This window comes from Neoarius graeffei, chromosome 23 (genome assembly GCF_027579695.1).
Source record: "Neoarius graeffei isolate fNeoGra1 chromosome 23, fNeoGra1.pri, whole genome shotgun sequence".
NCBI lineage: Eukaryota > Metazoa > Chordata > Actinopteri > Siluriformes > Ariidae > Neoarius > Neoarius graeffei.
Genome location: NC_083591.1, coordinates 57,063,171 through 57,078,403, shown reverse-complemented (window position 1 = coordinate 57,078,403; position 15,233 = coordinate 57,063,171). Strand labels below are relative to the sequence as shown.

At 41.3% G+C, this 15,233-nt stretch overlaps 1 protein-coding gene across 2 annotated transcripts in view; it reads right to left on the bottom strand.

Annotated features, from left to right (window-relative positions):
- The window catches only part of wls (Wnt ligand secretion mediator), a 65,523-nt gene extending 55,042 nt beyond the window's left edge, over positions 1–10,481 (bottom strand). For both annotated transcript variants that reach the window (XM_060906515.1, XM_060906516.1), the window contains exons 1-2: positions 10,196–10,481; positions 5,371–5,646 (exon numbers count right to left, since the gene is read on the bottom strand). In XM_060906515.1, the coding sequence (XP_060762498.1) occupies positions 5,371–5,646; positions 10,196–10,301 (382 nt within the window). In that variant the 5' untranslated portion in view covers positions 10,302–10,481. The remainder of the gene's footprint in view (positions 1–5,370; positions 5,647–10,195) is intronic.
- Between the last annotated feature and the right edge of the window lie 4,752 nt (positions 10,482–15,233).

Below are 15,233 nucleotides of genomic sequence, written 5' to 3'. Positions count from 1 at the left end.
TTTTTAATAAAAGGACCGCATTAAATAACTAGAGATAATCAAAATCTGCAATCTCATTGGTCAGGCGCAAGGCCCATCAGAGCGCGAGGCCATGGGCGACCGCTCATTTCGCCCACCCCTTACGACGGCCCTGCCTTCAGTTTAGCATCATGCTAACCACACTGAGTAACAAGTCACACAGTAATGTCACTTCAGAAAGCTTTGTGGAGTTTTTCAGTGTCTCAGAGAGATTTGTTGATGTGGTTTCTGACAAATATTTTGTTATAAAAATGGACAAAGAGACACTGCAGAGCTAAAACAACTAGCAACGAGATCCCTCTAGAAGCTCAATCTCTCTCTTCCTCAGCCCCCAGGTTTGACTCACTTTGACTAAATACTGAATGATTGTTTTTGTTCCTTCATTATACTAATAGTATACTAATTTAAACAAAGTGTAAATATTTAAACAAGAAGTTTACACAAAAACTGGGTACACATTTTCATGTCTGTTTAGCTACATTAGCCTCATAGCAATACAGCTAACTGCTACCTTAAAACACACACAAAGACAAATTAGAAGAAGTGTGTAACAGAAGCAGTACATAAATCAGTATTTAGTAAATTTAGCCAAGTTAATTAGCTGTATCTCCTTTCTAACGATAGCAATGTTTGGTAACATTGATGTTAGGCTAATAAGGAAAATAAAGCTCTAGCAAGCTCGTTAACTTAAAGCAGATACGGAGAACCTTTATTTTTAAATAAATTTCTGAGTGGATAGTATCTGCATCCTTGACTCTTGTATGCTGCACAAATGGGAATAAAAAAAAAAAAAAAATACATTTTTGAGAGTTAAAATCGACCGCAAAGTTGTGATTGGAGCTGCCCCGCTGAGCCAGCCAGCCCTGAGCGCGTGACGTCACAGCGGGAACCGGTTTTAAGGCCGAGGCCTTTTACAGCTATAGACCAAAGTCACATCAATAAAAATTTATGGTGAAAATAAGAAATAGCGTTACCGACTCGCTCAACTAAGACTGATTTGACTTCATTGATTGTGGGTTGACTCTCATTAAAACAGGATGGGTGTTATAACTTATGCAACATACATGTACATGCATGCATTTTCACTGATAAAACGTAAAAGGCTCATTAAATAATCAGATGAACTGAGACAATCACATTCTGAAGCAAATTAAATAATCTTACACCAGTAACTTAAACACACAATACAGGTTACATGTATTAATCTAAATGCAGGTAAACAACGAGTGCTGTTGTTTTTGTTGTTTGTTTTGTATCCAAATGAGAGTCGGAGCTTACCCGTCTGTGTTCTCGCTTCTTGAAGGCCGATCTTGTGGCCGATTGTTTCAAAACAATCTGACTTTTAGTTGTTCGTTCAGTTGTCCGGTCATTCGCTTCTTCCACGTAAGGGCGAGATGGCAGCGATATCCAGTTTAGAAATAAGACGGCTGGTCCATTCATTCTCTCCATGCCATGTATTCCACCATTAATGCTCGGCTCAGGCAATTACTAAAACCTGGGACGGGACGTCACCAGTTTTAGCAACAACCGCGGGGAGGTCACTGCCCAAGCGATACGTCCCCATCCCGTTCCGTCCCGGGTTTTAGCAACAACCCTCGGCTCACGCTCCAGGAGGACTGGTGCAACTGAACTCACTTTTAAAAAAATAAATAAATGCTTTCCTTTTCTTGTTTTATTTTTCTTTAATTGTTGGTACCACACCCTCTTTCAATACGGGCTTATAGCCAACGCTCCTCAACAGATCAGAGGTCTCGTACGAGTCTTCAGTAAAATGTGCAGAGCAGAGGAGAGACCACTTCAAAGTCGCCCAATGTGTCTGTGAATTTCTCGCAAAACGCGTCCAAATCTTTGCAGTTTGAACATTCTTGGGCCATGAATGCAACATAAATCCACCTTCTGTCATGCTGCTGCACCAGCCAGCAACACATCTATGTGGCATGGCGATAAATTAGCTCAAAATGGAGGATCGGAGTTGCAGTCAGCTCTGTGTTTTAGTATAGCGGAAATGGCGATGAGACCGATAGACTTCCTGCTGTGACGTCACGGACGTCAACATCATTCACTCAGACCGCTACCTATATAAATCACTTTAATAGTAAAAATTACTATATTAGATTTATTGTTAACGCTTAAAACTATTCCTGTGCCATTCTTGAGGTCTCAAGGCATTTATAAACAAAAGTGAGGCCGTGGCTCTGTGTATATGCTTTAAGGATAGGATCGGATAGGATAACACTATCCCTCATTTTTAGCCATTATCAACTTGTGCCATGTCCAATAGTCAAGAAACACAGCAAAATACACAATGACGACATTTCAAAACGCAATTGTGTTTCCTCAACAGACTGCTAAAGTTATAAAGGAGGGAAAAAAAGCGCTACTCCTTTTCCCAGAGTGCTTCAGTTCAACAATAACTCTTCATTAATCTGCCGTATTATCTTGTTAATCCCTGCTTTCACCCTCACAAGGCCTAGAGAGCTCACACAGCTACAGTATCACAATCAGGGAAATGAAACACCGCCAGATCTCAGTGATTTTCAGCAACGCTGAATTCCTGAAACTCAATGAGTTGGAACACAATTTCACCCATAAAAACAAAAACAACCATCCCGTCTGGTCCATTTCAGCATTTGGTACAAGATGAAGATGAAGCTAATTTAAACAGATGGAGGAACCACAGTATTTGGAATTGTTTGTGTGTATAAAGTCCTAGCAGGGAGCCCTAAGCCACCAGCACAACCCAGTCACAGAGGTTCATCTGTCATGGTTAAGCCTCTCTCAGCATGCGAGAAACTCAAACTGCTTCAGGAAAATGGAAACGGAGGGACAATCTTTTAGCAATTCAGTCTTCATGGAAACACCCAGAAAATCCAACACAATCCGAATTCAGTTCACAACATGGCATCAAGCTGACCATAAAGTTTAAAAGTATAAGTTTAATGGGGTAAAATAATAAAATGTACACACTTTCCACACCTTCAAACCAAATACACTCCATCACCCAAGACATTCTTTAGTTACTCAAGTTTTGTCAAGAAGCTACAAGGATAACGTAGCTATAAGAAATCGGTCACACCTAAAATAACGTGTGTAAACTTTTCCACATCAAGTTTCACTTTCAAATGTGGTTTAAGACAATTTAGGACAGACCTAAAAAACAGAGCTCCACAAGGGACATGGAGGAAGAAGGTTTGATTCCCCGCCCCCACCAAAGTTTTTCATTTACGTAGGTCTACGTACTTCTGGATCAGTTTGACAATTCTCTTTCATTTATGTAAACTGTGCCTACTATCAAGCACTTCTTTATTGTATTTATATTTGAGGCCAATCTCAAACTACAACTCTATGAAAGTTATGCGAGATCTCACACAGTTTTAAATGTAGGTCAGTGTACTTCCAGGTCAATTTGGCAACACAGATACAAGGCTAAATGTACGTAAACAGAATTTATGCACCTCCTACATTTCTGAAATAACATGTACACACCTGTAAATAGAGTTTACACAACTTTAAAATTCGCTAGCATTAGTTTTTCAGATTTTTTTCCAACCCAAGTCGTGGTATGTTCAAAATTATTACATCCACATTCACTGGATATGAGCAATCGCACGCTCTGATTGGCTACTCTACTACTAGGATATCAGCTCATATACCATGAGTAGAGAAAAACAAAATGGCAGAGCATGTTGCTGAACCAACAGAGGACGAAATAAAAACTCTACTCGAAAACAAAACCCTAAAAATACAAAAAAAAGCAACATTAAAATATGGAATGAAAGTATTTGATGGTAAGAACTTTTTTTTCAAGAATTATTATTATAGCATTTTTCACAAAGTGCTACTACCATTTCGTCGGTCTGTTAAGCGGAAATTATTTTGTCGGGCGTTTTGGATAAAGTTTTTATTTACCGAACTTGCAAAAAAAAAATGCTCTGTTTCTCAAAATGTAGTGAATGTGGATAGAATAAAACAGTTATTCCACTCAATCTCGTCGTACACGGCTTATAGACAACTCGGTGCTACGCGTCTGGTCGGCTATCAGCTCATGTACAACTCGATTTTGTGGAATAATTGTTAATTGTGCTGCATTATCAGCATTTATGGTACCTCCAGTATCTGTGTGATCAATCACACCATCTCGTGAGCGCATCTGCACGGACGTCACCGTATGTGTTAGTTATTGCGGTTACTGTGTGGCAGAATGTCTCACTTACTGAGGGGCGGTGTTAGCATTAACAAACACACACACAAAAAATACACATCTACAAAATGGTTTTAATGTCTTTATAATTGAGTCCAATCTCAAAATTCTATGGACCTCTCCCACTGGTGTGTGCATTCCACTGTTGTGGTTTCCATGTTGTCAAACTGACCCGGAAGTCATCGGACCTAGATGAAAAACTATTCCAAGATCTCACAAAAGTATATCTTTGTTTTTTCCTCCATGTCCCTTCTGGGGCTCCATACCCAAGTACTGTTCAAATCCTAATAAAGATTGTATTTATTTTAACTTTTTCATCCAACTAAGATGACTTTGGCTCATGAGTCCATGACATCGGATACCAACGAACGTCCGAATATTAACAAATGCATTATCTCTAATACATTTCACTGCAACATTAAAATACTGATCTTAGCTTCAACTACAGTCTGAATGGTCAGGAAATTAAAAAAAAAAAGACGCTTGGTGCTTTTCTGATAAGTTGTATTTTTAACTTTCAGAAGCTCCACTATGATGAAAATGCCAGCAGCAACACTTTTTAAAATCCATCCCATAGGATTATATACAGTATGTCACCTTACTAGCCGTAGCCTTGCTATCATCGAGAAATTTACGCAAGACTTCATCACGAATTTGAACACTGGAGCTTTAAGAAGGCAGCCATATTGGAACCAGATGTTTTTAGTGCGAGTAGGAATGTCATTGCACCAGTACACCATGGTATAATTGTAGCAGTGATGTGGATGATAACAGACTTATGCTAAACGTGGAATTTCATTTTTCGCTGTTAATATTACAATTAAGATTCTGGAGTTTCCGGGCAAATCTGAAAGGTTTTTAAAAAATGGCAGACAGAACTGTCTCGAATGAAAAATAAATACATAAGCTTACACCTTTTAACAACCTGCTGTACTAAAGAGCAAACAATGTGACTGAACAGTTACGAAAAGTTGTGGAGTTATTGTGAAATAAAAGATCACCACATGTACAGCATGTCACTGCTGCTCCTGATATATCTAATAAGACTATTATCTTACAAGTTCTTTTCATTATTAAGACCTGATATTCCCACTAATCCACTGTTGGCTCCGGAATGTTCTATTTAGTTAGATTAAACTCAGTTTACTCACCGATCTGATTGTACATTTTGAAGGCAATGTCGAACTGCAGGATGAGGAGTATGAACTGGAACCAGGGACTCATCTCTCGACTGGGCAGAGGGATGTGAACAGAGAAAACGATGTTGTTGGCTTCAATCTTCTTGGTCATGGCTTCATCAAAGTCTCGAATCTTGTCGCACTGGTTCGGACCCCAGGGCATGAACCACTTCCGGCCCTGAAGGTGTCCCTTCTGGTTGTCCACACACTTGATGGCCACGTAGTCGATGGCGGAGGTGGGACCTGGGGCTGGAAATGGAAAGTGACAGATTAGTAAGTTTACAGAAAAGGTGCTTACTAAAGCTGAAATTGTCCTACGCTGATAAGTCATTAAACTACAGGAAGAAAGTTATTAGATTATACGTATGATGCGGTCACAAAATGGCGATCATAAAGCAAACTCATGCAAAGAACCTTTGAGGATTTTTTTTATTATTATTTCTCTCCAATTTGGTCACCTGCCAATTCCTAGCCACCACCCAGTTCTCACTCATTATAATATTGTTATAACAGCTAGCAACATTTGGAAGGTGAAGGCTAAGGCTACATCCACACGACAACGGCAACGAGATGTTATTTAAAAATATATCGCGTCCAAATGGGCAACGATCAGTAAAATATCAGGTCCATATGGCAATGCAACACTTGCTGAAAACGATGCAATACACATGCCACACCTCTAGGGGCGCTGTAAGACAGTCCCTTCGGAGACACCAGAACAATAGAAGAAGTAAGGACGCATGCGCATAAACTATTATGCGCGAGACTTCATATTAGCCACAAAGTCAGAAAAATCTGTTCGTAAAATTACATTATAATGACCAAATACAATGAAAAGTATTTTTCCAGTCTCACCTGTGAAAGGTAATCCCATGTGATCTCATTTGGACGGTAAACCTGTTGTACAGTTAAACGCAGCACATGAGTGAGGCATCTTTATTCTCCGCTTTGACCTATCCAATATGGCGGCGAGGATGACGTATGATTCTACGCGGAAGGCGGCGTCTTTAATGGTCCGGAATAAATTGAATGCTACACGTTGATGGATTAATTTGTTCTTCTACGCCCTTTTTGAGGAATGTATTGTAGGACTTAAACCAACATCTGAAGAGGTGAGATCGCTCCTTTTTTTCCCTATTTTTGCTGGCGGGATTGACTCTGCCCTAAGGGCCATTCTCTCTCTCTCTCACTTTGCACCATTACACAATAAATATTCACAGTGAAAATATTTTGTAAGCGCGTTTCATGAACCAAGTTATAGGATTTGTTGACAACTCGCATCGAGTTCGTTACACTTCTACCCGGCGTGAAGCACTGACAGTCATGTGGTTGTGACGTCATCGTAAACAAATCCGTTCTACTCATCCAGACGACTTCGCAACGGCAACATTGCCAGATCTTTCCACTCTGGAACCCGTTCTCAAAAGATTGCGTTTTGGGGCACCCAAAACGCCGGTGCCGTGTGGACGCCAGGCCTAAACGATAAACAATTGTATCGGATTCACCTGAATCCGTTGCCGTGTGGACAGGGCCTAACACAAGTCCTCCGAGTCTGAGGCCAAGTTTACATTAGACCGTATCTGTCTCGTTTTCTTCGCGGATGCACTGTCCGTTTACATTAAAACGCCTGGAAACGCCGGGAAACAGGAATCCGTCAGGGTCCACGTATTCAATCCAGATTGTGTCTGGTCCGGTGCTGTGTAAACATTGAGAATACGCAGATACGCGGATACGCTGTGCTGAGCTCTAGCTGGCGTCGTCATTGGACAACGTCACTGTGACATCCACCTTCCTGATTCGCTGGCGTTGGTCATGTGACGCGACTGCTGAAAAACGGCGCGGACTTCCGCCTTGTATCACCTTTCATTAAAGAGTATAAAAGTATGAAAATACTGCAAATACTGATGCAAATACTGCCCATTGTGTAGTTATGATTGTCTTTAGGCTTGCCATCCTTCCACTTGCAAGTGGTAAGTGACGCGCATGCCCGACATGCACTGAGATCACACACACAGCGGCTCAGTCCCAAATCACTGCTCGTGCACTCCACTCGCGCGCTGTGTGAGCTGCGCAGGGCCGGAGTGCGCACCCTCCAGAGGGCACTCGCTGTTCAGGGCGGAGTGATTTGGAGCGCAGGATGCCTGCGGAGCCGAGCGTATCCGTGTATTGGCGTTGCTGTGTGCACGCGAATCGTGTATTGGTGTTGCTGTGTGCACACTAATCGTTTTAAAAACGTTAATCTGATGATCCGCTGATACGGTCTAATGTAAACTCCACCTGACACACATGAAGCCAGACAACCCCAACATCTCTAACTGCTGCTCATGGGCAGAATAACACCGGCAGAGGAAAGAGCTATCTACCTTCTTCCACATACATGAGATACCTGCAATTGTCTAGTGTCACTTTGATTGATAGGGGGGGGGGGAGAGAGAGAGAGAGAGAGAGAGAGAGAGAGAGAGAGTTTGCTTCCCTGCCCTTTCATATATAAACATAAACTTATAAAAACAGACTTAATTTAATTGTGGAACATTTGAACGCAATCCTTGTTAACATTAAAACTAATGTGTTCATGTTCAATTTAACAATGGTGGTGTTACACATCAGATTCACGAAGCTGCTTTTAAAGCCGTAAGTTCCACCAACCCCCATGCGGACCAGTTCTTGCTTTTGGATGTGCAATAGGAAAGTAAGCACCACTGATCTCCCAAACAGGTACGTAGCGATTAGCATGATAATCATGGTGTCGTTTTGTAAGAGTGTGAAAGAGCAGCTGGATCTCTTCTGGATCACCGACGACACCTGAGGTCTATAAAACAGCAGGAAGAGGAAGATAATCGGAACTTGTTTATGCGCCGGGGCCTAAGAAACACAATAGCCAAACTGACTCAGAGGAAACTTTCCAGAATATTCAACAGCTCCCAGAGCGGGACACGAACGTTTCCTTTAATTCTGGTATTGAGCTAAATCCCAAGACAGCAGCACACGATAACTGACTATTAAAACAATATACCGTATTGTGATATTTGACATGCAAAATATTGTTAACGATGACACTTTTGGGTATCATTCAACCACTTCAAAGCTAAGAACAGTGGTGCTTTGAGGTATTTCAGTCTATATTTAAAGGCTAACCAAAAAAAAATCTGTTTCAGAAAAACAGACAATTTATCAAAATATCAGTATCATGTCATCATATCACTCATCTCTCCACAGCAAGTTACCAAGAATTTATTTATTAAAGAACAACACGTCATATGTTATTCATTTGTTGCGATATTTAATGACGTGGGACGTCAATGAAACAAGGATGTTTTGTTACAGCAGCTATAAACAGTTGTTCCCTCACCAGCATCTGTTTTTTCTTCGCTCTTGAAATTCAAAGACCAAAAAACACATCCTGAAAAATTACAGTTTCACTACAGATTTCTACAAAAGCACGGACACTGGGGATTCTGAACATAAAAGTTAAGCAGAGTCTAAAGTCTCCTTACAGAAAACTTCACCACATGAAAGAAATGTTTTTAATCTGTTTATGAGGAGCATCTGCTGTACAAATGAGCTGTTACTATGGAAACGATAATGTATTAGAACAAGTGTGTTAATATAAACCTGTAATTTGCAGCTGCTTGGAATCATCAAAGATCTGCTGATCCTTTAGGATCTATAATAATTTATCAAGTATCATGATATATGATTTGGGTCATATCGCCGACACTGTGGTGTGTTTATAAAAGTCTGATTGTGTTCCATCCTGTAAAGGTGAACTAAACTATCAGCACTCAACTCTCTGAAGTTCATGCATTGACTCTGGGGCGCGAACACTCTCCAAACCTCCACCCTGAAGGATCTGAGATAATGGAAGGCTCTGGACTGAGCAACCTCACGCCGTGTTGAAGTTGCCCAATAACAAGGGCTGCGGCGAGCCTTTCTACCCAATTACCCCTGCTGCCACCGGCCACCGAGCAAACACAAAGGAATGTGGGCTTCATTAAATCAATCGCAGGCAAACAAGCTAATTTCTCAGCCCTGTCTGTCTGGTGCACACTGAGGCCTACTTCCTCCTTATACTTCAACTACAAAGACACCAAACATAAAAAGAAGGCAAGAACAGACATTAATGCATTCCAGAAATACTTGTGCTTCTATCCAGGCTCTTAACTCCGAGAACCAGCCTAGGGATAAAGGAGTGCAGTGGAAAACTATCCGAATGATGAAACAGGAGATCCAGAAGATCTGAGAGAAGGTGAGACGTGAAAATGCCTGGAGGGCAACACGAGAGAGAGAGAGAGAGAGAGAGAGAGAAGGTGGGGGGAGAAGTAGTAGAAGCTTTTGTCCTCCAAAGATCACACACCCTTTGTAGTTTGAGTTGAAATCATTGCATTTAAAGGAGATTTGAGAACATGGAGAGTTATGAGTGAGTCTCATGCATGCTGTAGTTTAATCCGATTTCTCTGAATTCTAATGTATGTGCAAGGAATATAAACATATAAACTGGAAGTCTGGGTTTCATGGACAATCACGCTTTTAGTCTTAATGTAAACAGAAAAGGACAAAAATACAATGGACAACAAAGAGAGAAAAACAGCAGGGTGGGTTTTAACAACAAAAATACACTTTCTAAAAACATCAATTCCATCGAGTTTGTAGTTTCAGATCCACTTCCTCAAAGCTGAGATGAAGGAACAGATCAGATAATGTTGCCATGTTTAAGTGCGCAGAAAGGGGGGAAAACATCAAAGCTTTTCAACAAATCTTCAAAAGACCCGACAATCTGCGGAGTTTCCGAAAAACTCACCGATCAGCCCTCCAACCATGAAGGCAAAAACCTGGAAGAGCAGCAGAACAACTCCCACCATCACCAACTTTTTGGTGCTCATGTTCTCGATGATCGCTCCAGCCATTTCTCTGCACTTCTTCTTGGATCGGGATGAGATGAGAAGAAAAGAAAAATTAAAGCTGAGGAAAGAGAAGTGAGTGCATCCAGGTGGAATCAGATCCGGACTGAGATTGAGAGCTGAGCTGGCCTGGGTTGCCAGATCCAACTAAGATCCCTGTTTTCCTCTTTCCAAGTCTGTTTAAAAAAAAAAAGGAGAAAGGAGGGGCAAGGGGAAAAGGGGGAGGGGTGGAACGGTGGCTAATTTGCATAATCGAAAATGTGATTTTTTTTTTTTAACCACTTTTTATTTATCACATAGTTCCCTGTGTGTTCCATTGTTGTTGTTGTTGTTGATTTGTTCATTATTAAAATGACATTGTATTAAGAATAATACAATAACATAATAATAATAATAATAATAATAATAATAATAATAATAATAATAATAAATGGATAACACAATAAAATGCAAGCACTCATTTCCATTGTGGTCCAAAAGGAGTTCCATGATCAACACTGGAACAAAAGTTAGAGTCTACAATTACAACAAGTAAATGTTGAATACCGAATAAAAACTGAAGATTCCTGAGAGCAATAACTACTGAATAAAAATTCTTTAACCTGAGACGTAAACTGGAGTTTGTACCTTTTGGTGTTTTCAGTATTATTCTGCAGTGTAGAAAATAGTAATGCAGACAAACCTATGAATGAGTGGGGGTGTACAAACTTTTGACTGGTACGGCGTATATACTATAAATCACTTAAGGATTTAATTTAAACTTTAAAAATCGACCTCTTCCCTTTGTTCATTGCACATCTTGTCTTCACTGGCTTGCTCATTGGGGATAGATTAGGGATAAAATTAGCTCATGTTTTAAGTCGTTCAAATTCTGTAAAGCTGCTTTGCGACAATGTTTATTGTTAAAAGCGCTGTACAAATAAACTTGATTTGATTTGATCTGATTCACTGTCTGTGTGCTACTGTCTTGGGTTTGTTTTGTTGTGTTGTACAGCCTTTGTGTTGGTGGTAGTATAATAATAATAATAATAGGGTGGCACGGTGGTGTAGTGGTTAGCGCTGTCGCCTCACAGCAAGAAGGTCCGGGTTCGAGCCCCGTGGCCGGCGAGGGCCTTTCTGTGCGGAGTTTGCATGTTCTCCCCGTGTCCGTGTGGGTTTCCTCCGGGTACTCCGGTTTCCCCCACAGTCCAAAGACATGCAGGTTAGGTTAACTGGTGACTCTAAATTGAGCGTAGGTGTGAATGTGAGTGTGAACGGTTGTCTGTGTCTATGTGTCAGCCCTGTGATGACCTGGCGACTTGTCCAGGGTGTACCCCGATTTCGCCCGTAGTCAGCTGGGATAGGCTCCAGCTTGCCTGCGACCCTGTAGAACAGGATAAAGCGGCTACAGATAATGAGACGAGATGAGATTAGAAGGAAAGTAGCCTGCACATGTGCAAAAGAGTGTCTTGATTTATCCATATGACGTCAGGTGATGTTGCATGCCCCCGACATCAATATGAACGATGAACATGAAGTTAATTAATACAATAAATAGGCCTACATTTAAAAAAAATGTGAACTGTGAAAATAAATTAATCACATGTAAAAAAAAATCGGGATGTAAAAGTAAACAAATCATCTCAAAATAAATGAGTACAATTTAATCATATATCATCTCATCTCATTATCTCTAGCCGCTTTATCCTTCTACAGGGTCGCAGGCAAGCTGGAGCCTATCCCAGCTGACTACGGGCGAAAGGCGGGGTACACCCTGGACAAGTCGCCAGGTCATCACAGGGCTGACACATAGACAACCATTCACACTCACATTCACACCTACGGTCAATTTAGAGTCACCAGTTAACCTAACCTGCATGTCTTTGGACTGTGGGGGAAACCGGAGCACCCGGAGGAAACCCACGCGGACACGGGGAGAACATGCAAACTCCGCACAGAAAGGCCCTCGCCGGCCCCGGGGCTTGAACCCAGGACCTTCTTGCTGTGAGGCAACAGCGCTAACCACTACACCACCGTGCCGCCCATCATATATCATCTCATCTCATCTCATTATCTCTAGCCGCTTTATCCTTCTACAGGGTCGCAGGCAAGCTGGAGCCTATCCCAGCTGACTACGGGCGAAAGGCGGGGTACACCCTGGACAAGTCGCCAGGTCATCACAGGGCTGACACATAGACACAGACAACCATTCACACTCACATTCACACCTACGGTCAATTTAGAGCCACTAATTAGCTAATTAAAGGCGGGGTTCTACCTGGACAGTTCACCTGTCTATCATCATGGGGCGAACACAGAGAGACAGACAGCCATTCACACTCTCACTCACAGGCTAGTTAGAGCAGCCAGGTGAACTTAACCTCATGTCTTTGGACTGTTGGAGGAAACCGGAGCACCCGGAGGAAACCCATGCAGGCACGAGAACACACAAACTCGTGTTTTTTACAGTGCTAACCGCTGCACCACTGTACTGCACTAAAATTCACATGTAAATAAAAATATGCAGTCCATGTGAAGTGTCTGAAAGGCACACGTGTACATGTACATGAGACTGAACGCACAAAAATTGCTGTTCATCAATCCAGGGGGGGTGAATACTTATGCAACTAAGAAATGTTAAATTAATCTTTGTGTCACAGTAAAAAATACTTAGCACTTTTAAAAAATATGAATATGTTTGACGGGTTTTTTTTCAAATGTTCAAGGGGGTGAATACTTTTACACTGCACATTTGCAACAGTAGAGATGAACTTCATTTCCATTTTGATATTGTGATTGTGTGTGTGTGTGTGTTTAAGCATAAAGATGTGTTTTGAGGACCCAAAACCATGACAGTGGGTGCAATAGACATGAGGGTGCCTATACTTTTGTTCATCCTGAATAAGAAGCATCAGTGTTTCGCTAAAATGAGGCTAAATGTGTCAGTCAGAGGCTGCTGGGTTCGTGTGGCTAAATTTGTGCTGCACTATGAATTTTTCAGACAGTGCTTTAACCTGGCAGGAGAACAGAGGAGGAGGAGTGAGTGAAGGAGTGAGTGAAGCAGCTGGACGACGGCCAGAATATGAGACTTCCTCCAGTTTAGCCTCTGCGCTAAAGCACAGGCAGGATGAAGGATGAAACTATGAGACGTCTTGCTTATTGATATTTACTGAACACATTCTACAACAAGTATTGGTTTAAAACTCAACACTTTCATCATGTTATTCTTCCTGACAGTTTTCTTCTTTTTATATAAAGTCGTATATTCTATCCACATTTACTGGATATGAGCAGTTGCGCACTCTGATTGGCTACTCAACTACTAGGATATCAATTCATATACTGTGAGTAGAGAAAAACAAAATGGCAGAACTTGTTACTAAACTAATCGAGGACGAAATAATAACTCTATTCAAAAACAAAACCTCAAAAAGTACAAAAAAAGCAACAAAATATGGAATAAAAGCATATGACGCTAAGAATGTATCTTTTATTGTTTGTTTTTCAAGAATTATTACTATTATTATTGCATTTTTCACAAATTGCTCCTGTCATTTCACCGGTTTGTTTACATTCTAAGCGGAAATAATTTTGTCGGATGTTTTCTATAAACTTTTTATTTATTGAATTTGCAAAAAATAAAAATAAAAATGCTCTGTTTCTCAAACTCCAGTGAATCTGGATAGAATAAAACAGTTATTCCACTCAATCTCTGTGCTACGCGACTCATCAGCTACCAGCTCGTGTATGACTCGATGTCATGGAATAACTGTTAAAAAATTTCAGTAAAGATTATTATCTTCATCTTCAGGCCTTCTCAGAGGCTCCTGGGTTCATGTGACCAAATTTCTTCTATGAATTTCATCTCATCTCATCTCATTATCTGTAGCCGCTTTATCCTGTTCTACAGGGTCGCAGGCAAGCTGGAGCCTATCCCAGCTGACTACGGGCGAAAGGCGGGGTTCACCCTGGACAAGTCGCCAGGTCATCACAGGGCTGACACATAGACACAGACAACCATTCACACTCACATTCACACCTACGCTCAATTTAGAGTCACCAGTTAACCTAACCTGCATGTCTTTGGACTGTGGGGGAAACCGGAGCACCCGGAGGAAACCCACGTGGACACGGGGAGAACATGCAAACTCCACACAGAAAGGCCCTCGCCGGCCACGGGGCTCGAACCCGGACCTTCTTGCTGTGAGGCGACAGCGCTAACCACTACACCACCGTGCCGCCCGCTATGAATTTGATTTTTATTATAATTTATTATAATTTAAAACTTATTTCTTGATGAGGGATTTCTTTTTGTTTTTCTCTGCATGAATGTATTTCAATTAAAGGTTGGATTTTGCTCATTTTTTCAGTGTGGGATGAAGCGATTTCACCAAAAGGTGGCTTTTTCTAACCCTTTTTACTCATTCTTACAAAGACAGCCAGTGAACATAGAGGGCTCTGTAGCTAATCAGCCAATCACCTTAACTGAAGCTCTTGAGCTGGATCTGCATGATTTTCCCCCAATTTTCTCTCTAATATTTAGATGTGGTCAGTTCCCACCCACCAGACATCTCTCCTCTATCACAAGACGCCTACCTACCAGGGAGGGTGAAGGTCATCACATGCTTCCTACAAGGTGTGTGACATCATCCGACCGCATCTTTTCGAACTACTGCTTAAGCAACGTTAGGGGGTGGAGTAACACACTCAAAGGAAAGTGGTATCCACCCACTTTTGTATGTATGAGCTCATAGATGCCCATGATTGTCTAGTGTCTCTGTAATTGACAGGAGAGAGAGGGTACATCACCTCCAGATGATACGGTCAGTGCTTTTCTGTATGATTTTATACATTGTGCCGCTGCCACATGATGATGTACGGTACAAGTGTTCCTGATAGAGTGGACAGTGAGTGTATACAGCAGTTTATGTATAAGTTTACACTGAAATAGTGCTTAAT